Source organism: Lates calcarifer, linkage group LG9, assembly GCF_001640805.2.
Source record: "Lates calcarifer isolate ASB-BC8 linkage group LG9, TLL_Latcal_v3, whole genome shotgun sequence".
NCBI lineage: Eukaryota > Metazoa > Chordata > Actinopteri > Centropomidae > Lates > Lates calcarifer.
This window is the reverse complement of record NC_066841.1, coordinates 17,221,384-17,249,311: the sequence shown is the minus strand read 5'-3', so window position 1 is coordinate 17,249,311 and position 27,928 is coordinate 17,221,384. Positions and strand designations below refer to the sequence as shown.

Here is a 27,928-nt window from a genome sequence, read left to right as displayed (position 1 = left end):
CGAAACCCTCAGATTTACATTCATTTTCAAATTTGTATTCAGAGCCAACTAACATTAACAAGTGACACCACTTGAAGCAATTTATGAGACCAAACATAGCTCTGTCTGGAAACACATGCTTTTTAACAAATGTAGTAGTACTACAATTTAGTGTGTGAGACTAGTTTATTTCTCTCTTTAAGATATGATCGACTTTATGGCATTTATTTATTAGAGAATTAAAACTAATGTAATCAGAGAATTAAATGAACTTAATGTATTATGTAATACACTTAGTAATACCCGTCAGAACAAGACCATGTGGGAGTTTCTGCCTTTTCCTGGTCTCACAGAGCAGGTACTACAGATCTCAATCAGATAAGAGTAGACTGGGAGTTCACTGGAGTACGGCCTATTTCCCTACACATACAAAACGTGATTATTCATAAGGGATTGTGTTCCGCTGACTGCACTGGGATTGTGAAGCAGGAAACTTTTGACTACACTGCCCATGGCACTTAGTGTGAAAGAGGGTGGGGGAGGGGTGGGGTTGAAGGATCGCGTGCCTGGCTTTGACAGACATTGGACTCGGTGGCTCACCTGGCCGTCTCCTTCCACTCCATCTCCTGCCCGTCCACAGACAGTAGCTCGTCCAGCTCGGTGAAGAGCTGAGGTGGTGGGGGGCCATCGTCCTCCTCTCCCAGGATAAACCTGATCCTCTCAGCTGGAGAGACTGTGAAGAGAAAGAGGCAAGTTAGGGACTAACAAAATCAACCCTGTCTAAAGCTCAGGTCACTATACTGGAGCTGATAAAACATGATTCAAAATGAAGGTGTTACTATAATTATTACTGTCAGGATATACTATATATTACTGCCTCCAAATTGGCTGTGCAAGAACTAACCCAAGGCAAGAAATAGGCCATACAGTTGCATATCTTACATATAACTTAATAGTTGTTCATGAAGTCATCATGTAAACATTCCCAGATTCCCTGATTGCCCATTGACACATATCAGTCAGAATCAATCAAACAAAAAAAAAAAAAAAAAAAAAGGTGAATAAGGTGTTTTCCCAAATTGAGTTCATGAGATATACTTTAGCCTTTGCACTGGTATTTACCAGTGGAAGATTTTTGGTTTTATCTCTTCTGTGAAGCACTACCTGGAAGTCAGAGATTTAGAGTGAATATTTCGCAAAGTCAAAGTAGTAGGAGTCAGATCTTCCAAGAAACTGTAGCCTTCCAAACAGCTGCAGGCAGGTTGCATAACAGGAGTCATTACTCTGCAGTTCACAAAGTGTAGCTATGCTTTGGACAATGTTATAAATGTAGAAAGGCAGTGCAGGCATCTTTATCATTTGTTTTGGCCACATTGACCTACAAAGAAGGTAAAAACAGCCTCTCTATACATGACACATCTGTTGACCAGCTTTGAACCCATGATGAGTGCTGGTATTTAAGCTAGAGGGAAGAACCTTTACAACACACGCAACATGAGGAAAAACTTTTCCTCATCATATAACTTTTACTTCCTTTTGAGAAAGGTGCGTCAAGATCTGTCAGCAAACTGATCTTTGAATAAAGATCACTCACTCGAAAATATTCATCCTCCTCTTCCTTTTCAGAAATGATAGACACGAGGATAGCTACAATTTCAGGATTCTACACTAAAAGCTTTAGTTATACAACAACAAGGAGAGCCCCAATTTTTTATATCCTGTATAATGGGTTTTCCACTGTGAGAACAGTTCTTAGAAAAGTTGTGCAACTGTGAAGCAATGACAAAATGGGGGTTAAGTGTTAAGACACAAGAGGCTATTTATGCAGCTTTCTCTTGTCGTACTGTACCAGTCAGGATTCCACAGGCCAATGCCTCGACAACGTAACAGTGCCTGTAACCTTTTAATCCTGACACAGCACACCCAAGCTTTACTTAGTATGGTTGTTTTTAAAATAGTACAGTTGGAACTGTTTCTACCGTAGCAAGAAAATCTAACTAAAACTGTTAAGCTACATGAAGGTCGAGATCAGTGTCTTGCGAACTCTGGAATCAGTGTCTTAGTGTCTCCCTATCTTGTATATCAGCAATGATACTATGCATACTATGGGTGACTTGCAGTACCTGACTTTTAACACAACATGTACTGACGCCACATGGTGTACACAACACTGTTCACCTCTTAAGCCTCACAACTGGTGTTATCAATGAAAACCAGGCCTTTGTTGTGGTTACACACAACTTTTAAGTGGACAGCTCGACAGGGGTTTGCCAGAATCAACAGGATTATGGAGATTTAGATGGAGGGCAAAACAGCAGAAAATCCTACAAGTGGAGGGCTCTGTGTGCATTGTTTAGCAATGTCTGTGTTTTGAGTCGGGCCTTTTGACATCTGGTGCATGTAAGCCTACCCGCACATCAGACTGTCTGGCCATCAGCTTGAACTGCATCTTTATGTACCGCTAAAGCCTCCACATTACCTTGACATTTTCATATGTTTTTCTTTTATGGGACTGTACTGCTCAACAGGAGAAAATGTTTATCCCAACAGTGGCTCCAGCCTCATCATACAGAAGGGTCTGCCCTCTCATTCAACCTTACAAGACTGTTTACAGTTCAGATGTTCTACAGAGATACAGTAGGATGAGAGAGAAGTAGGAGGCCCTGTGTGTGTGTGTGTGTGTGTGTGTGGTGTGTGTGTGTGTGTGTGTGTGTGTGTGTGTGTGTGTGTGTGTGTGTGTGTTAGGGAGTGAACCACGGTTCAGTTTAAAACCTGCATCTGTGTTTAGTTTCGTTCCACTTCTGTCCCGCCGCCTGCTGATTTACAGTCTGATATCGATTCTACGGATGAACAACCAGGGACACTGCTCACATATACACAAATGTTGCCATGTTTGGAACCGTAAACACATCTAAAATGCTACAGGGTGAATTAAGGGCATTAATTTAAGACTGAGATTTGGAAAAGTCAAAGGCCAAATCTGTAATATGTCAGATTGCTACAAACATTTAGGTTTCAATTTATGAGGCAATACAGTCTACACCGCTACTGTTCTGAGTTTTATGTCACTGATACTATGTAGCTGAGCAGTGAGCAGTTGTAAAACTGTTAACAAATCAACAAATACATAATCTAATCACCATTTATAGATATATTTGTTATATCAGTTTCCCAATGACCCTATAAGAGATGTGACACTATCAGAAGAGGCAATAATTGATTTTTAAAAAGTAGACTAACAATGCAGTTTTGTTTTTACTGCAAGTGTTTACCTACGCACCTCGACATCTAGACAGAGATTAACTGTGAGCAAAACTCTTATCATATCATGGCACTTTGGAATGACTAAGCACACCGGCTGGTTTACACCTGAGCATGGGGTGTAACACAGGAGGATTACAGCGTCAGAGGAGCTAGCAGCGTGAGAGGATTAGTCAAGTGCTTGTCTGCTGTGTTGGGTCTGTGAACCGACAGCTTGATGCGATGCTGGCATGATTGTGAAAAGTGCAGTCATAGGTGGGTAAATGAATATACAAGGTGCTGAGGATAAAACTGGTGAACTTTTTTTTTTTTTTTCATCTAACATTATTGTAACCTTTACTCTTAGTTTTATTTATATCCTGATAACTCATTCCACATTACAGAGCTATTACCCAATTGGTACCAAACTGATAATATTTGAAGTGTCTACATGGATGTCCTTATCTGTTCTGATCTGGATCCAATTTGTGAAAACAGACCCATGTGTAACTGAGGTTCTGAATAAATGTTAAGCAAACAATCAGATGTAACACCAGGCTGTAACAGTTGCTGCATGGAAAAAAAATACTGTCTGATGATGAAACAGATGCAAATACTTTCTGAGACTCCTGTTGCTGTCCCAACCATGATTTCATACCACGCAGCGTCATAGTCTTGCTGTGTCTAATCAGAATTCCCAACCCATTTCAAAGCATCAGATTCTTGCTAATTTGCTTTTGCAAGTGCAGCAGCCGAGCAATTACACATGTAGTTATGCGGCAAAGTGTATAACGGCCTGTCGGTGCTGGTTAATTTTGCATTCTTAAAGGATATTTGAGCTAAAGGCAGGGAGCAGATTTCACCTTGATGCTGGCTGTGGTTTAAAAAAAAAAACAAATCTCAGGCTACTCCTGCTATGACTCAGTACCATCCATATTTTACATTCATCGTTTCAAACCAAGAGCTTCTTTCTCTGGTTACTCAGTTGATCGGTTGATTCTTTGTCCCTGTTTTGTTTTAAAAAAATATTTTGGAATGGCTTACAGTTTCCTGAAGTATATGCTATTATGACAATTTACTTTATCTAAGGGTGTTGCTCAAAACTATGCTCCTACTTTGTTCACCTTAAGATTTCTGTACTGTGTGCCATGTTGCTAGGAAAGCTGAACTCTCTTTACTGTGTCTTTGAACTCTTGTTTGAAGCATCTGCTATGGTTGCGTTACCATTTTATCTTTTATCCTTTTACAATACATTAGTACAAGCATCACAACATATTTGATTACAGCTTTACTTAAACAAATACTACCACAGTGACCAGCTCAGTGTATTCTTATAATTCTTGATATGCATGAGTTCACCTTGATCCCAGCAGCCTTCAGGTGCGTGGTGCTACCGTCATTGTCCACACATGCCCTGATGAGTTGAGAGGCAAATCCCGGTCTTTCCCATTTTGAAACGGTAATGGTTACCTCTACCAACAGTAAAGTACAGCATAAATAAACCCCCCCATTGTTCCAGTTTCCTGGCTGTGCCATTTTAAGGTGAATTCCGGTATTGTGATAATTGAATGTCTTGTAAATGGCTTTTCACCAGACAGTAAAAACACCCACCCACAAGGCTTGTGTGGTGGTACAGACCCTTCATCAAGGCTTAGAGAGATACATGGAGATCCCCACATAATTAAATCATTAAATGGCTCATTTACAGAATACTGGTGCTAAGTCATGATGTCGTCCCTAAAAGCTGTCTGTTTAATGCTTTCCCACCTGTGTTTTCTTAAAGAAAAACAAAAAAAAGAAATCTCCTCTTGTACATTCAGGAGACATATGGGTTAAAACTGACCTATATTTGAAGACTCTTTTTGAATTATAATTCCCACTGCTCCAGAAAACGATCACGGGATTAATGATTATACCATGCCTCTTTTCTAAGCTCCTATATAAGGAAAGACATCTGGTGTGCTTTCCCTATAGCGGGAAGGAGACTCTTGAGACTGACAACAATCTTAATGTGCACTTTGCATCTTTATCCGCTTTGTGGACTAATCATTTATTCAATGCTGTTGGTAGATCCTGCTTTATTGCTTGAGTTTACCACTGTTGAATGGATTATTTCACAAAGTTGATCAGTTTAGCAATATCCTCATCTATCCCGTGTAACATTTTCATATTATGCTGTTTGTGCTGCCTCTTCTTTCTTCCTGTCTTCATATCTACCTGGGTCTTAGCCTCTGAGAATCCTTTCACACAACTCCCACAAAGTACTGTGTTAATCATCAAGGTGACAGATAATACCCCTCTTGTATTTACTTTACACACTTTAAGCCAATCCATTGTCATTTTCAGATTAGTATTCAACATGTTCCCATTCCCTTGCTCCATTAAATCTGTTGAGTGTAGGTTTCTTCCTGAGGACTTTTTTTTTTCTTTGGTTTCTTGGCTGCCACCCCACCTAGCCCTCCCTGCTCCATTTGAATGACTACCTCCTTAACTACAGAAGCACTGATATCCTGTAGGCTGTGATTTGCAGAGTGCTGCTGGACCTCACCCAACTGACTTAACCAACATCTCAAGAGAGATTTATCCATTACTAATGTGGTTCCCATAAATTACACTCTGCAAACTGGATGCTGTTTTTTTTTTTTTACTGGATTTCATCACTTAGTTTCATAAGTACTCACTGAGAGGTTTGAGGATGTTTGCAGTGGATTCGTCTGCGTTCTCCCCATCGGACTTGTATCCTTCCGTGCTCTGTTCGGGTCGTTCCCGCTTCTCCTTGTGGCTAGACTTGCGTCTGTGGCGTCTCCTCCGGTGGTAGCTCTTGGGAACATGTACGCCAATGTACACAGTGTGGTGACCTGCCACAACACAGGACAATACAGGGAATGCAGGTTAGATCACAATCATAGCGAAAGGGAAATCACATTAATCCTGTGTGGTGGTAATCTGTATCACCACTGGAAGAACAAAAACAGTGGGGAACTGGTTGATCGGGTGTGACTCAGTGCAAAATGTTTGCTTCTGACAAGGCTGCTCTGACTCATCTTTTTCTCTTTTTTTTGGCTAATGGTGTAACCATTCAGTGACAATTGGTGGTTTGTTGCAGATTTCCCAATCAGGAAGAGATACAGTGTGCTGTCAGTTACACGGCGAAATTAAATGAATGCCAACTACTTCCTACACCGCAGCTCATAGGGGAAATGATGACTTAATTTCTCCAGGAAGCAATTAGAGAGACAGAGAGGAGAGGGGAGAGAAAACTCCTTTAAACACTGGGATTGACTAACCGAGCTAGCACTGAAGCAACCATGTATTTTTCTATCCAGCTGTGCATTCCGTAGACATGCCTCGTGGGTTTTAAAGACATCTTTCACACTTTGCTGTGGTCAGTCTTGCTTCCTTGTAAAAACTAAAATACACCTGACATGCACGCTGACATGATGCCAAAAGCTGTGACGTGGCTCTCTTTGTGTCCACCCTTAAGTTTTCGTATGTGAAATATGTGAACGTGTCACTAAATCCACGTGGGCGTCTCCACATGAATTCTTTTGTGGCTTTAGCACTGGACAGGATAAGAACACTTGAAAAAACATCTTCCTGCATGGAAACGTTATTCATCTTGTATAATTTAATTCTGTGCTGATACTACAGAGAATGACAACGGGTAAGTGAAGTACAGTGCAGTACATACTGTACAGTATGTGTGGAAACACAGGGATATGTGCAAGCTCACAAGGTGTCAGTCAGCTAGATAATGTTACCTTCTACTTCCTCTTCATCGCAGATATGTTTAACAAAGGATGCTCCTCTGTCCAACACTGCTTCATCCTCCATTCTACAAGACAAAAGAGAAAAAAAATGTTAAGGATCACCACACAGGGCCAACATATCACTCACTCACTCTCTTTCTTCACCATCATTCCCACAAAAATCATCCACAAAAAACATGATGCACTAAAATATACTTAAAATTACACAGTGATCGGATGACCCAAACAAATTTTCACATGAATTCAAATTAAAAACGGCCCAATAGAGACAAATTAAGGTTACCATGGAACACAATCCTGATAAGGACTCCTACTCTGCTACCTGAATATTAGCTTGACAAGCAATTTCTCTTTTATTCTGAACCCGTCAACCACTAATTGTGGTGTAACAACAGAAATGATGGACAAACCACATGTTAAAAGGTGAGAACAACTCTAATACAAGTTCATTCTGGGTGTCAGTCATCACAGTCACCATGTCGTTTTCAAGTTTGAAAGTGATATTTTATACTCAAAAAATGGAAGTAGAATGGTTTTAAAACATGACGTGGTATTGCATACCAAGGCTTCAAAATCAGTTATCCTGACAAGCTTTAAACTGCATTAGCATTTTCTGATGTGATTGCACTCACCCACTTATAGCCAAAATGTCACCTTCTCATCCACCTACATGACTAAAATAATAATAATAACAGCTCCTTTTCCTTCAGTGAATGCATATATAAATTGCACAGCACCTTTAATAACAGTAAGATGAATGACAGTCAGACACACCTGGGCTTCTAGCTCACACACACAAGGCTTTATGTTTACTTCCTGGTCCCAGCAAAAATTAGGGCCTTCTTCCTGGGCTACATGACCAAGAGTCTCCTTTATTGATCAAGGCTCAACCTTTTCGGAAGACTGGAAGGAATGTGGCTCCTCCAGTTCAGCAAAGTGTGGACTATTCCAGGCCATGAAAGGTGTTTTAGGCTACGACAAGCTGGAAACCCCAATCTGCGCATATACCTCTGTCCAAGGCAGGTACAGAGGAAATAACACACCTATTTCCAAAAAGAAAAACTGAGTCAAGTCATTCCTTGACTGTTCTGAGACAACATAAGCGTGTCAGTATCAAATTAGGAGCTCATCTGTCGCAGCTAATCTGACCGCTTTATGAGAATAGTTTTGTTAAACAGAAAAACATAAATATTTGATTTAGGGATGCATATCAAGAATGTCAATAAACATCGGAACAGTTTCCATTCGCTACTGAACAATCCCCAACTGAGGATGACACAGTTGGAGAAATGAGGGGATGGGAGCAGTGTACACAAACCGCTAAATAAACAAAGTCAGGAAGGATACAACTTGTTCCTCCAACTGCGCTGCAAGCTCATCTGAATTCCCTCGGTGGATATGGTATCTGGCCTTGAGAGAGATAGAGGTATAAGGCTGATAGCGGACCTAATGTTGAGCCACCAGCTCCCAAGATCAAATGGGTGATGAGGCGTGGCTGGGCCTGATGCCAAGTTTACAAGCAATAGTAATACAGTGATTAGCCTCTGTACCCTCCTTTTGTTGCCTATTGTTGCTTACAAAAAAGAGAGGTCAGGTTCCCACACGGGGTCCACTGCTATCATTTAGCTCCAGATTTGTGTGTGTGTGTGAGTGTGTGTTTTCTCTTCTGCTTCTACACTATCTTTTTTCCCTCCAGGACAGAGCGTACAGAAAATACAAACAGCTTCAGGGAGCTGCTTTTGTCACACACTTCAGTGAGAATATGGCCAGGGATCACAGGTGAGACACATTCAAAACTATAAAAACAAATAGGTGGAGCTATTTTAATTCATTCCTATACAAACACTGTTACATAGGAGGATTGTATGTTTGTGGAAAACTTCCCTGGAGGATGGCTCGGTCTAGCTCTGCAACAGGTACCAAAGTGTAACCGATGGTGTGTATGTGTGTGCGCATGGAGGCAGGTCATGTAACACAGTGAGAGGGGTCTTCAGAAAAGCCTTGGCCACACAGGAGAGCAAAGGAAGCTCATGTTGCAAGGTTTACTGCTGGCTATAGCCAGTCCATGGAGCCATGTTAATCACTCCACACCAAGGCTTTAAACAGGGAGACCTTTATGAGGAGAAACATACCACAGGTGGTAAACAGACATCCAGGATGCAGGAGGAGCGAGAAGAGCTCTGCATTCCAGTTTTGAATGGAGTGCTAAATCAAAATGAACTAAAACGACTGGCAAAGTCTAAATAATTTACTCTTGAGTTGAAAATCAGTCAGCTGAAAGTAGCCTGTGCACAACAACAAAAAGGCAGATAAGATCCTTTCCTCATTCACGTCATTGTGACTGCAGGAAATCTTCTTGATCTTCTTTTTCATTTCCTGCTATGACTTTCCTTGTCTGATTAATAAGAAAAAAAATAAAAAGCTGGGTAAGGGTCAGGGGCAACCAGCTGCATTCACGCTGCTGAACTTCTCCTCTGGTTCTTGGTGACCTCATGAGGCTGGATAAACCTGCCAGTGCGTGAGGAGCCAGGATCAGCTGCTCGGGATCAGGGATCATCCCCATCTCTTTACAAGAGTGACGCACCCAATCCCACCAGCCAGGTTCACCATGAGGGTAGGTGCCCCCAGCACAGGCAGCAGAACAAGCAAAACAGCGATGATTTATGAGCCACTCTTTTTAGTGTGAAACAGGTAGTAACCCCTGAAGGCTTGAAAAGTGGCTGTAAAACATTCTTCTATTTACCCCTGATGGAGAGGAACAGAGGCAGTGGACAGCATGAATTCAGACAGTTTCAATGGATCTTAATGTTGAAAAGTCAAAGGATTAAAACCTCCACTGAAACTCCTCAATCCCCCTCTTATTGTGTAATCCACTTCTGATGAAAGTTCAATATTTTTATAGCCACCTTTCAAGTCTGCAGGAGGTCAGTGACACTGAAAGGATCACATGACTTTTAAGAGTCAGTGATTTCATACTTTGGGGCTGCAACTTCATAATCAATTATAATATTTTCTCAGTTCATCATTCAATCTGTGAAACATCAGAAAACAGTGACAGAGTTTCCCTTTAAATGGCCCTGTTTTGTCTGAGCAAATGAAAAGATGTTAACATCACAAAAGGAAATCCTCCCATTGGAGAGGCTGGAGGCACCAAATGTTTGGTGTTAATCACTTGGAAATTACTAAATTAATGGAAAATAGAATGTAGTGGTTGTAGTTTATAGGTTTACACATCAAATTGACTGATGATCTATAAAATGCCACAGACAGAGGTAACAAAGGGCACTTGCCATGTGCCTGATTTATGCATCCTTTATGCAATAAATGCGTGCCTCTCAGGTTCACTCTGCCTTTTGGAATTTTCCTCTAACAACACTTGAATGGGCGAGGAAATGGACGGAGGTCTAATTGGAACGGTGCATCACTCAGCACTGTACAAAGGAGCATTCAAGATCTCCAGTTAGCACCAACCAGAGACAAAAAGAAGAGAAAGACATTTCCCCATTGCAAAACCAGATTTCACAATCACAACAATGAAGAATCAACTTGTGTTTTTACAGTTTCTGCTGCCATTGTTAAGGGAGAGCACATTGAGTCACTATAGGTTACTCTGGGTTTCACTCTTTGCTGCATGGACGGGGGGGGCACTTTTGAGTGAGGGGAGTTTAAGCTGATACTGGAAGTCCTAACATCTATAACCAACCCATACTGCAAATGAGGATGACCGAGCTGATGAATTACTGCTGCATATGATGGAAGTGCACGCAGACACATATTCGGATTTCCGTGTTTGATAGTAACCGTGGAGTCTGATTTGTTGCGGCTTTGGCATCAGCGTCATTGCGCAACGAGGACGCACACAGCGGCCCACGCTTGAATGTGTGTGTGGGTTTTTTTTGGGGGGGGTGGGTGTCAGCCCAAAGACCACATGGTCTGTGAGACATGCACGCACACGCACACACACACACACAGCTTTATTCATAAGGTTGCTACCGGAGACTACGATCTCCACCGCTTGGCCTGCGCTCCCGGCATCTCTCTAATTGATAGTGACAGGTTCCTGGAAAATAGATTAACGTCCGTTCATAGCCACAGCAGCGCGGCAACGGTGGCTTATCAAAGCCAAGGGTGTAACTCAAATGAATGAAAATATTTCCTAACGTGATAAGTAGCCTGATAAATGGTGTGCAGGAGTTTTACCAAAGGTGGGCTATGGAACCAATGAGCAACTAAACCCAGGTGATAGACCCGATTTACGCACAGAAAATCCTCTAATGACACCGGAGAACACCTTGAATGTGTCCACTTTCAGATTAGTTGGTGAACGACGTTCACCTGATGCCTAATTTACACTTTTTTCACCTGACCAGGAAATGCTCTTCAGGTGCATGCAACAAGGTAAAGTCTCCAACATAAGCAGCCTGTATAGTTAAACAAGGAAAGAGGAGAGATCATAAACTTACTTGTTCTTTTCGGAACTCATGATGACAAACTTGACCTTCACAGACCAGCCTGGCGTCCAGCAGTCTTTCTTTCTGCTCAGTGACAAGTTTCTCGTGTAGTCTGTGTTTGGAGCTCTTCACCTATCCCAGCTGTCGGACTCTCCCAAGTGGATAAAAGTAAGACAGAAGTCCAGGAGCTGCTGGAACTATCTCGCTGGAATGATTTCTTCGACTCTACAAATCAAATACAACATGTAGGACACGCTCCTCATAGCGTGCTGGACTTCTTCAGGTCGTGCCCAGTTGACATGTTGGAGAAAAAGGCTGGTTTTGTGTCTCGCTGGAAGCGTGTGGAGAAGCTCTGAGAGCGCAGCGTGTCTTTTTCCATATTTAAAGTGTCATCCCTCCTCCTGCGTGACGCCACTGAGTGGGTGGGGTGGAGGTGGAGGTCAGAAAGTTGCTCCTGGGTGGCGCACCAATCACTTCAAACTGTCAAATTCTCTGTTGCAAAAACAAAACAGAAAAAAAGAGTGTTCAGTTTATCCAACATACAGCTCAAGTTCAATAGTTGGTCATTTTATGCCCGTTGTATCGTTTTGTTACACTTCACATCAGTTCGCTTGAGCATTTATTGTGGATCTTTATCTCATACAACAAAGTTTAAAATATTAACTGGATGTCTGTCTATAGTCAGTGATGACACACTGTAATTTATCATTTCTGTGCGGCACAAAGTCTAGAGGCTTCAGCCAGGTATGCATTCTGATCCCATCTTCGTAATTATAGGGCATTAAAAGTGCAGCGCTGCAATGGGACCTGGCGACATCTTCTGGAGAGTTTGTTATATGTTCAACATATAAAGTTTTAAGTAAACAAAAAATTCTTCCAACTTGAGATAGCCTCTTTTTATGGGACTCATTTTTACAGGAGCTAGACATCACCAGGCCACTTATTAGAAGACCAAGACACTCAAAACCATTAGTATTTCAAGTTTATTGTCATTTGTTTAGACAAAAGCACAGTACATTCTCATTTTCACACAACACTGATAAATACACAATATACATACAACAGCAATAAAAATAGATTTTTTAAAAATGCAACAAGTCAGATCATTAAAATGACTGGATAAGAAAAATAGAAAATGAATTGTCATTGCTGACGCATACTACATCCACTTTTTCTTCCTATGGGCATGGTCTACATTTTCCATCATCAGGTGATCTTCACAATGTGCTCAAGAACTCTTTCACCTGAAAAAGAAAACAGGCAAGCGGTTAGCACTTCCACAGAAAACTAACCTTTGTTTAGTTTCAACTTTAATCCAGGGTGACACTAACTCAAAAACAAGCTGGAGCATGTCATTTGTGCAAAGCATTGTGTATGTTAACTGGGTCCATTTCTCTCTAATGACATTTGAATGATGGGAGTGAAATCTGGAAAAGTGCCCGTGTTTACCATCAACATGAAACTGCTACATAAGCAGCTCCTCAGGCCTCATTTCCATAGGTGAAACCTAGGCGTGTGAATGTGTGTGTGTCTCAGTATCAGAAAGATCACACTGTGCAGTGCATCTAACCTCCCCCAAAATTACACTTTAAATACTTGATGTGAGCCTGCTTATTCCCAAAACAGCAGAGTATACACATGTTTTAAAGCTTCAACAGTAAGTCACAATAGCTAGCTAATTCTGACCACTTTACAGTTGGGTAGTTTTATGTAAAGCAACACAGTACATATATCATGTTATTTTTAGATAAAATAATTTGGTGACTATCATGTTAATGCTATCAAGTGGAAGTATGAAGCATCATAGAATTAAAATACTTGTGATGTGATTGGACACAAATCCTAAAGCAGTAAACCTTTAAGAAGGCTTCACCGTCACTCACCTTCTCAATCATGTCTGCGCTCTTGGTATTATTTCCCTTAAATTCTTCATTCACATCTATGGTCAAGACTGGCACATCACTGAGATAGTCAAACTCCATCCTGTGGGCCAGAGGAGATAAGGGACATGCTGTTAGTGACTTTACAATTCATACTGAGGAAACAGCATCCTTTTCATGAAGTCATTTCCTTAAGGAGATAAACCTCTTTGTATTTGTAAGAAAATCTTAAGCACACAGTTGACCAAAGAAAAAAAACAATTTCCAGCCTCATTGAATTTCTTAAACACATTCATGTGGCAGATGCAGATCACATGGATCAAAAAGTGTTTCAGTCTCTAAGTTGCCCTCAGGTTATTGCATGAATAGGAGCTTTTTCCAATACCCAAGATCAGTCAGATAACTAACACAGTGCAACAAAAAGTTCACAAATGCATCTGTTGTTCTCACAGAAATGCAGGAGGTTTCTGGTTTGAACATGCCATAAAACGTCTGTGTGTATGTGCATGTGTTTGCTCACATCATTTTCTTGTGCTGCAGCCAGCTCTCATGTTTAAAGTGGAGCTTCTCCAGATACTCCAGGGGGATGTCTTGCTCTTCTTCTCTGCCTCTCAGGTGCAATCTCTCTAGGCATTTCTACATACATACACACACACACACACACACACACACACACACACAGTAAATATTTGCATCTCTATATAGTTCCTTATCAGTTCTTTAAATTCTTTCTTCTGGCCTAATGGTAGATCAAAAGAAGAAAACATGTTTATCATAGCAAAAGAGTAGATGTGATCGAATAACAATGACGTAAAAGAGGCTGGTGAGACGAGGTAGAGTACCTCAGGGGAAGCTCTGAGGTAGATGATACCATCCAGCTCGATGTGCTTGCCAAACTGGTTGTGCAGCCAGCCGTGCCAGTCCTGGTACACAGACCATTCAGTCTCATTCAGGCAGCCGCTCTCATACAGGTTGGCTGCAAAGATGTACCTGGGACATACAGGCTGAAGGAACAGACATGGATTCTTTAACTTATAAAAAGGACTGTCAATAATTTTTGCATTTTTGAGCTGATTAAGTACAAACTGCATGTGCTTTGCATTGCTGTTGATCATTATACAAACATATCAAATTGAAATATTGATTGCATTAATAAGCCACAGCATCATAAAGTTACTCTCAGATGACAAATAGTAAAGTAATGCATCATTATTGAACAATTAACAATTAAAAGCACTGTATTCACCCTGAAGGTACTATGCTCACAGTGATTGGTCAAGTAAGTTTAAAGAATTCTTTTTATTCGATTCAGATATCCTTCGGTTGTGTCACTGATACCTGTCACTGTAGATGGACCGCTCAAAGAACTGCACAGGGTCCTCAGCTTCTTGCAGCTTCCCATTGGCTGACCTGATCTGGGCGCGTACCCTGCTGATGCAGGCGTAGCTCTGGAAAGTGTAGGCCCACCTGTCCGGTTTCTCATACATCATCTGCAATACATTCCCTCCACTTCTCTGAGACGTGGTCAGCTCCTGAAACACCAAATTCAAAATATGAGTTAAATTGTATTTCCGTGTTGAACTGGAAGGGATGAATCAATCTGTTGCAATTATACAGCCTCATGTCTACAAGCTCAATGTATACAAACAGTCAGCAATGCATTTTACATTAATGTTTTAAGTCATTGCATATGTAACTTCACCATATGACTAATGCACTGGTAAAATGTGGTATTTTCTAATTATTTACAGTGGCTGCTTGATATCTATAAACTCTCAACTGACATTTCAAGTAACTGCTCAACATTATGTCTTGCTGACAGTTCAGGGGTTCACTAAGTTCAATACACAAATTCAATGCTTACAATTACTTAAGTATGTGAATTTATTAAAATTTAGATCATATTTTTGTCAGTACCTCCCAGCTGTATTCTTGGTAATATAGTGAATCAATTAAGATGATTTGGACCCAGCAAAGCAGCAGGATTAACTAATTCTAAAAAAAAACAAAAAAAAAAACTAATCATTTATGCAGATTTGATTTGTAGTTTTTCCTAATATTGATGATCTTCCTGGGTACAGTGGCTAGCAGTAGGAAAGATGTTTGCTGCAGGTCTGATGATACAGACTTTAACTCCACAAAAAAGCATTGAAAACCCTCCTAGATGCACGATCTACGTCTCACCAGTCCCATACATACATAGATGTATAATATGTCTCCAGACAGCCCACAACCACACAAAAAATATAACTGGTCATAATATCTACAGCAAGAAAGAAAAAAGACAACTATATCTTAATAAATGAAATTCAAAACTCAATTGAAGACCCTGTTGTTTTGACGTAGTTGTACTTCTTGTATTATGTTAATGCCAGACATCTAATGTTTTGTAAATGTCAAAATTTGCTTTGCTTTCATTTTTTCTAATTTCACTGACCAAGTCAGGAGGACCCCAACAGTTATGCAAATCACACTCTGCCCATTGATCAGCAGAGGGCGCATGACTAAACTAAATACAGTACATACTGATGATACCCCTGTATCATTTTACACTGTCCCACAGTGTGCAGTGCAGTGTACAGTACCATCTGCATGATTTACAGTTGCACTAACAAAATTGCCTTTGTGAGGACTTGTGTTTTACCATTACATTATTATTCTTTGACATTTAAGAATTGTAGATTCAATGTAAAAATGGCTTAAAACTGGTTTAAAATTAATTACCATAAAAGCAAGCATCATCACCAATACACAGATTAAAACAGTGTGTCAGCTTTTAATTGTGTCTCCAAATTAATTTAGGTGTTCTTGATCATCATGGGACAGACAGTACTGAAATAGTGCAATGTGATCAAAAATACTGGCTCAAATATACTGAGCAAGCACCTGAATTAGTGGTATATATGGGCTTGCTGAGCCACTGAAAATAAGGCCAGAGGGTGAGGCTATAGGCTTGCAGCTGTGTGGGAGGTTATGGATGTTTGCCCTGATGATGGCATGTTCATGTGTCCACACTGGGACCATCTGTTCCCTCTGGGCGTGTGGTGGTTTAACAGTGACCAGTGCAGACATATCTGAACAGATGGCAGCTGCACTCTAAATACAGATGAAGACTCTCCCACTTATCTTAGTATGTGCGCTGCCTGTGTGCTGAATGAGAGGCAGCGGGAGTCCAGAGGACCGGATGATCATATTCACATGAGGGAGCGCAATGAGATTCATGCTAGATTGTACATTATCTGTTTATTAGCAGCCTTGAAACAAACAATTTGGACTCGAACTGGCAATAAAAACAGGATATAGCTTATATTAGCTGATGTAAAACGTTTTCACAGCATTTTCTGAAGCATGAGAATGTGTTCACTACAGCACTGGATTGGCCTCATTATTCTAAAGTTGAAGGACCAGGCTACTATCATGTCAATACCTCAAACTCACTGCCGTTTGTTTGGACATTGCACCACCTGGCGATTGGCTCCGGTACCACCTCCCAGTCCGCGCTCTCCTGCTCCAAAAGGCGGACAAATGTGGATTTGCCCGCCGCTAAACACAAAAGATGCAGGAAGTTCAGTCATATCGCATAAGTTTTAAGGCATATGGTTAGCTAAATACTATGCAGGTTTACTAGCCAGCAGCTTAGAAGAAGCAGCAACAGTGGTCTGACAATTGGCGGTAAAATGTACTGTTAAGAAATGCATCGATAAACATGTATCCACTGTCTGCAGTCATCCACTGTTACACACGGTCAGCCTAACGGACCACCTGCTGACCACCTGAGCAGTCAAAAGTTTTCAGTTAGCTTTAAATATGAAATTTCGCTTTTCTAATAGCTAACCCTGCACTCACCGATATTTCCTTCGACTGAAATTCGCCTTATCCTTTTCTCCATTGAGTCGTTCATGGAGTCGTTCATTGAGTCATCAATGGAGACGGGGCAGCGTCTCTTCGGAGTGACAGACATTTTCAGCAGATAAATAAGTGTTATTCAGAGTGGATGCTGCAGCTGCTGCAGGACAGGGCTCCTTGCCGTTTTTAAGCTTTGGCGGCAACGGACATCAGGAAGTGAAGCGGCGGTTTGCACAGATGTGTCTCCGCCCAGGAAGCAGCAGCTGCCGCTCAGCTCCCCACTGCCAATATTGTTGTTATGTTGGTGCACTCGGTGGATTTAAACCGTTTACTTCAGTTAAAGTGGTGACAAGAAGCTATAAAATGTCAATATGTCAGTATTAGCGACAGTACTTAAAGTATCAAAAGTACCTATTATGCAGAATTGCTACTGTTGGTGTAATAGCATTATACTTATACTGTACTGTTTATACTGTAATTATTGTTGAGGAATTAAAATGTAAGACGTACTTAAATGGAGCTGTCAGTGTTATACAATTGGACAATTCATATGTAAGGGTAAACACATAAGCAGCACTTTAATACTGTACATGGTTGAAGTGGATCTAATAACTGCTTTGTAGACTTTGGGGCACAATGCATTACAATGCATTATAATTTATGAGCCACTTATGTTTTGTATATAAAATCTGAAAAGTAACAAGTAACTACTGCTGTTAAGTTGTGCAAAACATACAAAATCTTCATCTTAACTGTAGTGAAGTAGGATAAAATGCAAATACTCAAGTACAAAAGCCTCATAATCTACTCAAGTTAATGTATCGTTTCTTCCGGAAAGTAAAAATACGAGTGAAAGTACCACTTATATTCGACTACAAGTAAAAGTTGCTTGAAGTGGATCCAATTTTAATGGTGTCATATAGTTTGGGATAGTTTAATCTAAGACAATGTATCACACAGAGTAAAAAGTAGCATAGAATTGGAGTACTCTGTTAAAGTACCTCAAATTCATACTGAAGCACAGTACTTCAGTAAACAGTACAGTTCTTAGTGACTTTCCACCACTGGCTGCACTAAGCTCACAGGTAAACACTAAACATACAATTCATTCAAAGAGTCAAGACCACCTTTATTTGCCTTGTAAACAGCATAAATCACTTCAGTAGCATTGAAAACCCCCACCAAGCCATTATTTACAAACATTTCATCAATTATTACAGTTGAAGAGGAAAAACTGTAGGCAATAGGCTATGTTATGGGCATTTCATAAGGATGAGATGCTTTCAGGATGACCGATTTTCTATTACGTTTTCAGGTATCTGATGAGCAGTAACATTCATAATAGTTAGCCAAGGAAGTGGAAAAAGATACTCAACAATTAAAACCAACAAAATTTTATATCCAAACAGGGGAGGGGAAGCAGCCTCTAAAAAGACTCAATGCATTCTTTTAATCAAAAGCTACCACTCCATGCTCTCTGAAAATTATTTTTAAGACAGGTCTAACCCTCAGTATTTACATGTGTGCAATGAAGTATTACACCTCTCTGACAAAGTTCAGATATAAAATGCTCACATCACCTTTGCTGAAACCAAACCTGAAGGAGAAGCAATTCTATTTTTAACATACACCAGAACTGTAGCACTATGAAGTAAAATTAACATTGGATATAAAGTATGAATGAGCCAACTGGTAAACCCTTTTAGTGTTTAGTGTCAATTATTGCATAGTAAACTACACTTTGAGATTGGGGAAGGGTACATGCATCTGCTGTTTGAAGCACAGCAACAAACAACTCAGACCATACAAAAGCGTTAAGAAATCTCACTTGTGCCATACAGCTGATTTTCAGAGGTTAAGCAATTCAACATTCATTTGGGGGAAATATGAGAGGAAAAAAACTATGACCAGTCACATGATAGAGCTTCTCACAAAGCATGGTCTATGCAGAATAAACATTCAGGCAAGAGAGGTCAGGAAAATTGTTCAAAGTGCTTTATGGCTAGTGAGATAACAAGGGATGCGTCAAGATCCAATTCAAAAATGCTGTTATTTTTTAACAGTGGAGGTTGTGACACAATTATCTACTTCTATTTACTCACCTTAATATACACTTTAAGGTTTTAGATCCCTTGCAGACCTTTCCTAAAATGTGTTTCTACTTTAATTTTTTTGGGGGAGGGGGGAAACTAGTACACAGGAACATGTTACTAGAAAATGCTAAAGGTTTAGTTAATTTTCAGTCCCTGCTATAACATGACAATATTCTAGCCTCACCTACATGTCCTTCAAAACATTCATTTATCATAACTTGTACAGAACACTTGGCAAAGAGACTTTGTAACTAAATAAGGATACGTTTGGTGAGGAGTATAGTTTTACAGAGAAAATAAGTTTTGAACCAAGTTACAGTACAAATAGAAAAGAGGTCTAAGAGGGAATTTAAAACCACAGAAACTCAAAGGAAGGTGGAGTGGGAGATTTAATGCTGTGTCCAGCGTGTCAGTGGTATATGGCCTTTATCTTACAGTTCTCACTGCTGATATAGGGCAATTTTGAGCCATGCTAGGCACTTAGGATTCTTTTGTATTAACAGATGTGGACTATTACAGATGTGAACAGTAGCAATCCGCAACCCAGCTCCTCTGATGCAGATAAATTAATAAACTGACTAGCTGTTGAAATGGTTAAAAGGCTGGCTTAAATTCTTACCATTACACCAACAAAACCCTCCTATTATGATACAGCAACTTTGCTTACACTCCAGTCTCCCCTGCGGGTGAGTTGGAAATAGAAATCTAAGAGCATGGAAATGCCTCATGTTGCCATAAATCCAAGTGGGAAAAAAAAAAAACAATCTGTGCAGTCTAATAGAAAACTACTATGTCTATACTATCCTAAATGTAAGCTATGACCGAACACTGGGGATTTTTCCATACAGCTAAAACCATTTTCTCTAATATGTTAATCTGTGGTTTGTTCAATTAAGTGTTATCCCTGATAGCATTAGTCCTGGTGCCTTAAACCTATCAAGACCCTTCCTTCTTCCTGGCCATTTTTAAAAACATTTCCCCAAATGGAAATATAGTATATACTGCATACATACAGCCAGGGTGGGGTGGGTATCTGTGCAAAAACTAGAAGACCAATAAAATAAGGATTACACTGCTGTTTATCTATCCTTGGTTGTCAGTTTTTCAATTAGCTCCTGTAGTGGGACCAGCTCTTTCCTGTCAATGAGGTTGAACTCCTGAAAAAGACAAAGGAAGGAGAACAAGCTTTATCTGATTATCCACTGTATGCTACATTTTCTTATTGTTAATATACCAAGTAAGTCAAGTGAAAAAATAAACAAACGTCAGAGATTCTCTACCTGAACAAAAAAGATGAAGTGTTTGAATGATGTGTTGAGGTGAGCCTCCTCTTGCAGCTGCATGACCGAGTCAAAGTGCTGGTGGTAGATGTGGGCGTAGACCCTGAACAGGCGCTTCAGAATGGTCTTCGCCACAGACATAAAGTTACGCTTAAAAGGGACACCTAGGGAACAAGAGGGGAGGAAAGATTAGCTGTTCAAATCATTCAAATCATCAAAAATACCAGTATTACAACAAGTTTCAAAATGTCCATATATTGTTCACAGTTTACAAACTGCTTGGTTTCTTCAGATATGGCTTAAATACATAGAATGCAGTAATACCTCTGATTTTAAACCATTTGGGTCATTTTGTCCCAAAATAAGAACTTGAAAAGTTGGTTCCCAGCTTGAACCAAAAAATATTACGGTCTCAAATGCAAACAGTGACAACATCAGTGGATTTGTCATATTTTACAGGTGAGAAAGAGCACCTTTGTGCACTGTGTAATGCCCCCTGTTGTACGTTTTTAGTTTGTTTTTAATCTCTATATTGCCACTGGCCAGCTCAATAAGCTCAAAAATCTCAGAACAACCAAGGCAGATGCAGCTGCACTACAGTATGTTCTCCTGGATTGCAAATGTCACAACAGGCAGGCCAGAGCATGATCTGAGTGAAGTGCAAACAATCGTAATAGCAGCACGGAGCCACCTCATGGTAACAATGTGTTAAGTGTTCATCTGTTGTTAGGACATGTTGATGTTGTTACAGCAGCACTGCTCTCTACACCTCAGATGTGAGTAGAGGGGCATGGTGAACAGCATCTTCCTACAATGCACAGAAAACCACCTACACCAACATCAATTATTCAAAGAAGTGGTTCTAGATTATAGCCACCACCAAGGGCTGGACATGAACACAGCCCATGTTTCTAAATACTTAATCTCTTCAGATTATTTGTCCTTATCAGATATTTTACTAGTTACTCTGTGGAGTTTTTTTTTTTTTTTTTTTTTTTTACCAGGACTATGGATCAGTGGTTTTGCAAGTGTCTCCCCCTTTCATCCGAGATACTGAGAGGTACAGGCGTACCCCTGGCACAGCATGAAAGCAGTAACAGATCTATTGAGCATGGACAATGAAGCAAATTCTGTCACTTAAGGGTTGCACCTTTAGTCATTGGTTTCTTCCCTTGAGGTGTATATACACTACAGAACAGATCAGATCAGACATTTGCTTGCGCTAGCTGCCATCAAACTCTATTAAAGCTCCACCCTAGATAGAACAAGCCTTAACTAGTTTAGGGGTTAACAGCTGTGTTGGTATGTCTGCCTGTCTTTAACAACCTTGTACCTCTATTATCCAGATAATTCTGAATATATTTGTTTCAAAACATCTGCAAAATACATATTACATAGTACACATTTATATGTACTTTGCTAACAGCTTTTCATTCATCACCATTTCTTCTTAAGACTCCAGTAATCTATCCACTTATGTAATACTTTGTCCTTTTTCCTATTCAAACAGCTTTAACTTTAACGTAGGTATTCCGTCTTTAGCACTGAAAGCAAAATTGCACAGTAAAATTAGACCTACGACTTTGAATTTGTCATTTGATTACATGCAAATGACAATCAAGCAAGGTTGGTTATGCTGCTGATCTATATCTTATTGGTTTTAATATGCATTAATATTGCATGGCAGTTGGATTTCCCAGGAAGGGGTGAAAGCTGTAACGAGTTTACTTGTTAGTAGTGATAGCAGAGCCTTCTTTTCTGACATTACAAACAGAGGGAAAACATACCAATCTTTGAAGGGAAAAGTGTCTCATCATCGAGCTGGTCTTGCACCCAGGTCATGAGGTAATCGATATACTTGGGAGCGGAGCATTTGATGGGCTTCTTGATGTTGGTTCCATCAGCCCAGTGGTACTCATACCTACAGAATATAGAGATGACAAACATTACATTCTGAAAATGTTTATGGATTCCATCTAGGTTCACACTCATTCACCACAGACATAATTTAATATACAACAAAATATTATGTTTGATTTGACAGATAATATTTTCACCACCTAGAATCTGAATATTGTGGACCAGGTACAGGATACTAGCAGGTAAAACATCCACTGACAATCTAGTGAGCCTGGCAACAGTAGGCCAGACTACTGACGGGGGGTCTACAGTAGGTATTTTACAAGTGTGTGGCCTTTTAAAGTTGAATGAAATTCTGACTGTCACACTGGGTTTGTGGCTTTGTCTGATTAAGAAGGTTAATTGTGATCAGAGTAATTTTGTCCCACTGGGAATATCCCTCCCCCATGACCTGTCAAGCCCTGACAGACCAAAATGAGTAAAGCAAAGCTTGTACGTCAGTTTTATGAGACTACTAACCTGCAGGCCTAAAGATAGAAACTTACTTAGGACCAGCAGACATGACTGGACAGCTTTCCTCTGTGCAAAAGTCTGTGATGGTCCCATACAGCATGTTGATCTGGTTGAAGAAATCCACAGCTGAAAAAGATGCAAAAAGAACATGTTCACATCAAGCATACATGAGACCAAATACCATGTGTGCCAGCACAAATAACTGGCATCAAGTTTCCCCACAGCCCTTTACCCTCCCCACTTCACTGCCCAGACCAGACTGTAGACCAGTGCACACTCCAGTTATCTGGTGCAAATTGTGTTATCGCTCATTCCCAGGGGCATACAGCCAACTTTGGCTTTCCATCAATTGGAGAGATCCATTTAAAGGGTTGGCAGTGTCAGTGTTGGTACTCCATTTGCTTATCTTGGACAAAAATACATACTGAACAGCTGATGCGGCATATGTTTTGTGAAAGGTCTAGTTTAAGGAGACACTAACTCACTTCAGCCTTTGATTGGGGTTTGCCCAGCCACCCTTGAAAATATTTTAGTTCAGTTTTCATATTAACAGCTGAATGAAAGTTTAGCATAAATAAGAAGACGACATAAAAATCTATTGGATAGTGGAGATCTTAGCATCCCCTGCATGTTGCAGCTCAAGAGCTGAAGGCCCACATCACTGTATACACTATTTAAGTTACTGAACTTATTACAGCCTGAGATGAGACGTGATACTCTCTCACGACCAGTGAGGAAGCACAGAATTTCAAGTGCTCTTGATAATAGAGAAAAATACATATTTCAGGCAATGATTTCTCTTATTACATTTTTTTTTTACTGTCACACCATGTCAGTAACTAAAAATTTAAATGGTCCATAATCCACAGTCACTGGTTAAGAGAATGGAAACAAGACACATAAAAACAGTGCTAAAGACTAGCCAAATTGGTAACACTTCCATGACAGGTACAAAAGTCATTGTCATCATGACAGATTTTCCTAGGGCCTAGACTGACCTAGAGCTGTATGCAAAGAGACAACAGAGCCAGAGTACATCAGAGATGCTCAGGTGAAACAGAATAAACTGTTCAAAAGACAGTTAAAATCAATGGTGGCCTAGTGGTTAGGGTGCATACAAAATGAACTCCCTAGTCGGATTCTAACCAGGGACCTTTGTTTCACATCATAACCCCCTCTCTCCCTCTGCTGTCACCATCCATTACAGGCTAAAAAGATGAAGTGAACTGCTTCTCGTGAACAGAGATCATGTGGAAAGTCATGTACACTCGCTGGTGGGAGAAGTCATTACTCACAGCACTTTTAGTCTAACTTCTCTTTATTGTCCAAGTTTCAACACCTTGTGTATCACTGACCAATATCCGTACATCTCCACTAACCGAGTTCTGCAATGTTGACATAGTTACTCCAGCAGCACAGTTAACAAAGCTAAGAAATGTATGAACTTGATCAATGTTCACCCTGCTACAAAGTTATTCCAAATGCATCAAAACTTTTGGATAACCATACAATGGAGTCCACCCAGAGCAACTGCAGTTACCAAGAAGGAACACAGTGTAACAGTCGAATCACACACCCTTACTTGTCATGTGCATTACATCAAGGTAACAAATTTAGTCCCATCAAAATTCTAATTCTAATCACTTCACCTGCATTGCCCTGTTATAAAAAGAGCTTTAAACAGAAACTTCAGTAAGTCAGGCAATCTGATGCGAGAGGAAATTAAGCTCCTACTGACCAGCCACTCGTCTCAATTTTAGGGGAAAGTAAACAAGGCTCTCACAGCACAGACAATAAGGTCTATTTAACATTCACAGTGGTTTTTCCAGCATGAATGCTCATGGTCTTTGGAGGGAATGCCAAGATCTTACACCCTAGTAGTTCACTCTCAACTGATTCTTGGTGTGGATTAATTGAGATTTCAGGAACAAGACTACAGAGGAGCATGCAAATACAAAGACTGAGAGGAGACTGACAGAAAGTTAAAAAGGCATGTGAAGGTTTAGCCATTCCTCCCGGAGTCTGAACCAAAAAGGGTGTATCAAGGGAAAAAAACATAAACTTGGTGCTTACTGTTGACTGCAACCCATTCATTTAAGTCTTCACCCTCAGGCAACATGACTGCCATGCGCAGGTTTCCACTTCCAAGTGTAGCCTCTGCATGTTTCAACAGCTCATACTGATGAGAACCCTCCGGGATATTCTTCTTGGGCTTGAACGTCTTGGATGAACGGTTTCCACTGTGAGTCACATTTCAAAGAGGAAGACAAATGGTGTGATAAATGAAGAGCGAGTCAAGTATGATGACAAATCATGAGTTGCAAGGGGCCTAGGTGAGGCATCTTTTACAGAGTTAAGATCTTCTTAAAAAGCTGACAAAAGAGTTGCGCTCTAGTTGACGTGACAGGTTTGGCAGGAGAGTGGGGGACCAGAACAGTGTGTCGCTCTGTGTATAATGCGTAATGAGGCCATTTGGGTATTCAATCTCTCTCATTGCCCCATTAAACAAGAATTTCTGTGAGTCATTACAACACGGTAATCTACACGCTATAAAAGTTTATCATTTAATTAGAGAAATATCTATTAACAACAATCTATTCAGAAATCATTATATCTGATGTCATTTTATGAAGGCATTGTATTAATTTCAGTAGGACAACAGAAATCTATCCTCTTGTTGAATTAAAAACACAAGTCTTGCAGTATGATGTTGTCCACGACCTTTCCTTCAAGGGAAATGTATTATCGATTATTTTTAATGATAAGGGGCCAGCTGTAGCTGATCAAATGTTGAAACTTCCCTTCTGATGGAAACGATGGTTAACATTGAAAGGAAGATTTTGTGATGGTATTTATGATTTATGGCGTAAACTAAGTGTCGTCAGGACTGAGTCTGCTATAAGTAAAGTAACTTACATCAAACACTGGTAAAGTGTTGACCTATTCGGTAAATGCTTTCAGAGGTTGAGTGTTATTAACTCGGCTTCTTCCAATTACCTAAAAAAAACCCACACACATCCTCACCAGAGGGCGCATTAAATGTTGCTCCTCCATCTTCTGATTTCACCTACAAATACGCTTTTTAAAATATCTGGCTTACAATAAATATCATAATCGTGTTACTTTGATAAAACATTGGGTCAGACATCGATTGGTGAGTTGTGTCATACCGGGGCTAGATTAGCCCGTGGCAACAAAGTGTTCACCCCAGCAAATACCCAGGCCAGACTGTGAACCCCTTTCAGTTCAGCTTGCTCTGGGTTTGGCACATGATAGAATAATCTTTAAAAGCGGTAAGTAATGTAGAAATGTCTTAAAGTATTATCAAACTACCATCAATACCGATGTTCATTTTCATAACAATCTACAGAAAGCAATGCGATCTAAATCAGACATCCGAAAGGTCATCCCAGGAAGTAGTCGCATCCCGTGCTGTGCTATGCTATCGCTAGCTAACTAGGTTACTAGCTACGTGTGTAGCACCACTGACATTTTACAAACACAAATACAAATAGCCGAACAAAAGAAGCATTCACCACACAGTTGTAACTTACAAAAGAAAGCTCATGTTTCCTCGGAGCCCAGGAAATCACTCTCTTGGCAAATAGCTAACCAGCAGAGTTGAGGCAGACCAAAGGGGTTGTTTGACTAAACTGTATTTCCACACGTCCTCGGTAATTCTCGGGCTTCCTTATGTGGTCCTTGTGAAAAATCAAAAATATCTTATTACTGTAACAGAAATACACACAAGTCAGTATAAAAACAAAGGTTAATTTTGCAGACAGGCTGGTCCACTAGCTGCTTCTATGTACGCTGAGAGGCAGCAGCGTACTGAATGTAATGCTAACTTCTTCACCTGACGCCCAAAGCAGATCAGAAGCAGCTTTGTCGTTGTGCGCCATCTAGTGGAGTAAAACTGGTAAGAATAGAATTTCCTCTATGTACCCATGCAACTGAAAAATCTGTTGACTTGGTGAACATTGGTGAATACAAAATATTTACATATGTTTTCTATACTTGACCCGTGTACCAGCCTGAACTACAATTTCGTTTCACTTATGTCCTCTAATTTAAAATTTCCCCACTTTCTTCTTGTCTTTCCAGTAGTGGATGTATGGATATTTTGTCTGTTATTAGCATGAATTATAGATTTTCATAGCAGAGATCCTTAATATTTCCATTTGTAACTGCGATTAACGGTTATTTTCGTTGTCGATTAACTCCAAAATTAAAAGATATTTATTTTTACTATCATGTGTGAAAACAAGAGAGAGAGAAAGAGAGGGGGGGGAGAGAGAGAGATTATAACGATAAAACAATTATTGTGCTATCAAAAATAGCTGCTGATACTTCAAATAGCAGATTATTGAGGTTCTATTTCCAATAAATATTTCATCCCCACATGAAAGGCCCTATTTTATAGCGCAACGGCCAGCACCAGCAGGCTCAAACTATAATTTCCTGATCTTGACCGTTTACTAATCACCACACCCCCCCGACTTACACTCAGCCCTCATGCCTTTTTGCACTTTGCACACACATGAACCAATACAGCTGGATGTGCATGGAGACGCCCACAAAGTCCGTGCGCCCGGCCCGGACTCACCGCCTGAGCGGTGAGTGCGCTCGTCACTGCGCTTGCAGTTAAGAATAGGGCCCTGAGTTTCCATTGGCTGTCTGCCAAGTGTCTCTAATTATCTGCTGCGAGAAAAAAAAACAAAAACAAAACATCATTATGTATCATTTTTAACGCAATTTCAATAATTTTGATTACACTATTACATTATGTTGAATTTACATAATAAAACTGAGGTTAAGATGGGAAAGTAGCTACTATCATTAGACTACATTACATTTCTTTTCCAATGATAGATTAATTATTTAGAACACGTTAATATAACAGTGTTACAACAAAGTAATAAAGTAATGTAATAATGTCTAATGTATTCAGAGATATTTTAGATTAGTATCTCCCCCTTTCAGCTATCAAGAATGAGGTAATGCCCTACTATTAGT

At 40.2% G+C, this 27,928-nt stretch overlaps 3 protein-coding genes across 4 annotated transcripts in view; all 3 read right to left on the bottom strand.

Annotated features, from left to right (window-relative positions):
* LOC108882871 (electrogenic sodium bicarbonate cotransporter 1) overlaps positions 1 to 11,836 on the bottom strand; it is a 30,121-nt gene extending 18,285 nt beyond the window's left edge. For both annotated transcript variants that reach the window (XM_018675677.2, XM_018675754.2), the window contains exons 1-4: positions 11,453 to 11,836; positions 6,981 to 7,054; positions 5,901 to 6,077; positions 580 to 712 (exon numbers count right to left, since the gene is read on the bottom strand). In XM_018675677.2, the coding sequence (XP_018531193.1) occupies positions 580 to 712; positions 5,901 to 6,077; positions 6,981 to 7,054; positions 11,453 to 11,472 (404 nt within the window). In that variant the 5' untranslated portion in view covers positions 11,473 to 11,836. The remainder of the gene's footprint in view (positions 1 to 579; positions 713 to 5,900; positions 6,078 to 6,980; positions 7,055 to 11,452) is intronic.
* A 573-nt stretch (positions 11,837 to 12,409) lies between these two features.
* Positions 12,410 to 17,388, bottom strand: dck (deoxycytidine kinase). Its single transcript, XM_018675876.2, has 7 exons — positions 17,167 to 17,388; positions 16,748 to 16,863; positions 14,659 to 14,852; positions 14,163 to 14,310; positions 13,841 to 13,956; positions 13,324 to 13,423; positions 12,410 to 12,684 (listed from the first exon to the last, which is right to left on the bottom strand). The coding sequence occupies exons 1-7, from the start codon at positions 17,279 to 17,281 to the stop codon at positions 12,658 to 12,660; spliced, it is 816 nt and encodes a 271-aa protein (XP_018531392.1). The 5' UTR covers positions 17,282 to 17,388; the 3' UTR covers positions 12,410 to 12,657.
* An 886-nt stretch (positions 17,389 to 18,274) lies between these two features.
* On the bottom strand, positions 18,275 to 26,764 carry LOC108882799 (MOB kinase activator 1B). The gene is made up of 6 exons (XM_018675548.2): positions 26,467 to 26,764; positions 24,986 to 25,152; positions 22,945 to 23,038; positions 22,327 to 22,460; positions 20,540 to 20,703; positions 18,275 to 20,416 (listed from the first exon to the last, which is right to left on the bottom strand). Exons 1-6 carry the CDS (start codon positions 26,478 to 26,480, stop codon positions 20,339 to 20,341), a joined length of 651 nt encoding a protein of 216 aa, XP_018531064.1. The 5' UTR covers positions 26,481 to 26,764; the 3' UTR covers positions 18,275 to 20,338.
* Positions 26,765 to 27,928: the final 1,164 nt, after the last annotated feature.

Excerpts from the sequence above, each read along its gene's own strand:
- dck (XM_018675876.2), bottom strand. The coding sequence starts at position 17,281 with ATGTCTGTCACTCCGAAGAGACGCTGCCCCGTCTCCATTGATGACTCA. Across the intron at positions 14,853-16,747 it reads CAAACGGCAGTGAGTTTGAG|GAGCTGACCACGTCTCAGAG; the intron begins GTATTGACATGA and ends TTGGTGTTTCAG. Across the intron at positions 13,957-14,162 it reads ACCTCAGAGCTTCCCCTGAG|AAATGCCTAGAGAGATTGCA; the intron begins GTACTCTACCTC and ends GTATGTATGTAG.
- LOC108882799 (XM_018675548.2), bottom strand. Across the intron at positions 20,704-22,326 it reads ACTTTTCCCTTCAAAGATTG|GTGTCCCTTTTAAGCGTAAC; the intron begins GTATGTTTTCCC and ends CTTGTTCCCTAG. Across the intron at positions 20,417-20,539 it reads ACTTCATCTTTTTTGTTCAG|GAGTTCAACCTCATTGACAG; the intron begins GTAGAGAATCTC and ends TGTCTTTTTCAG.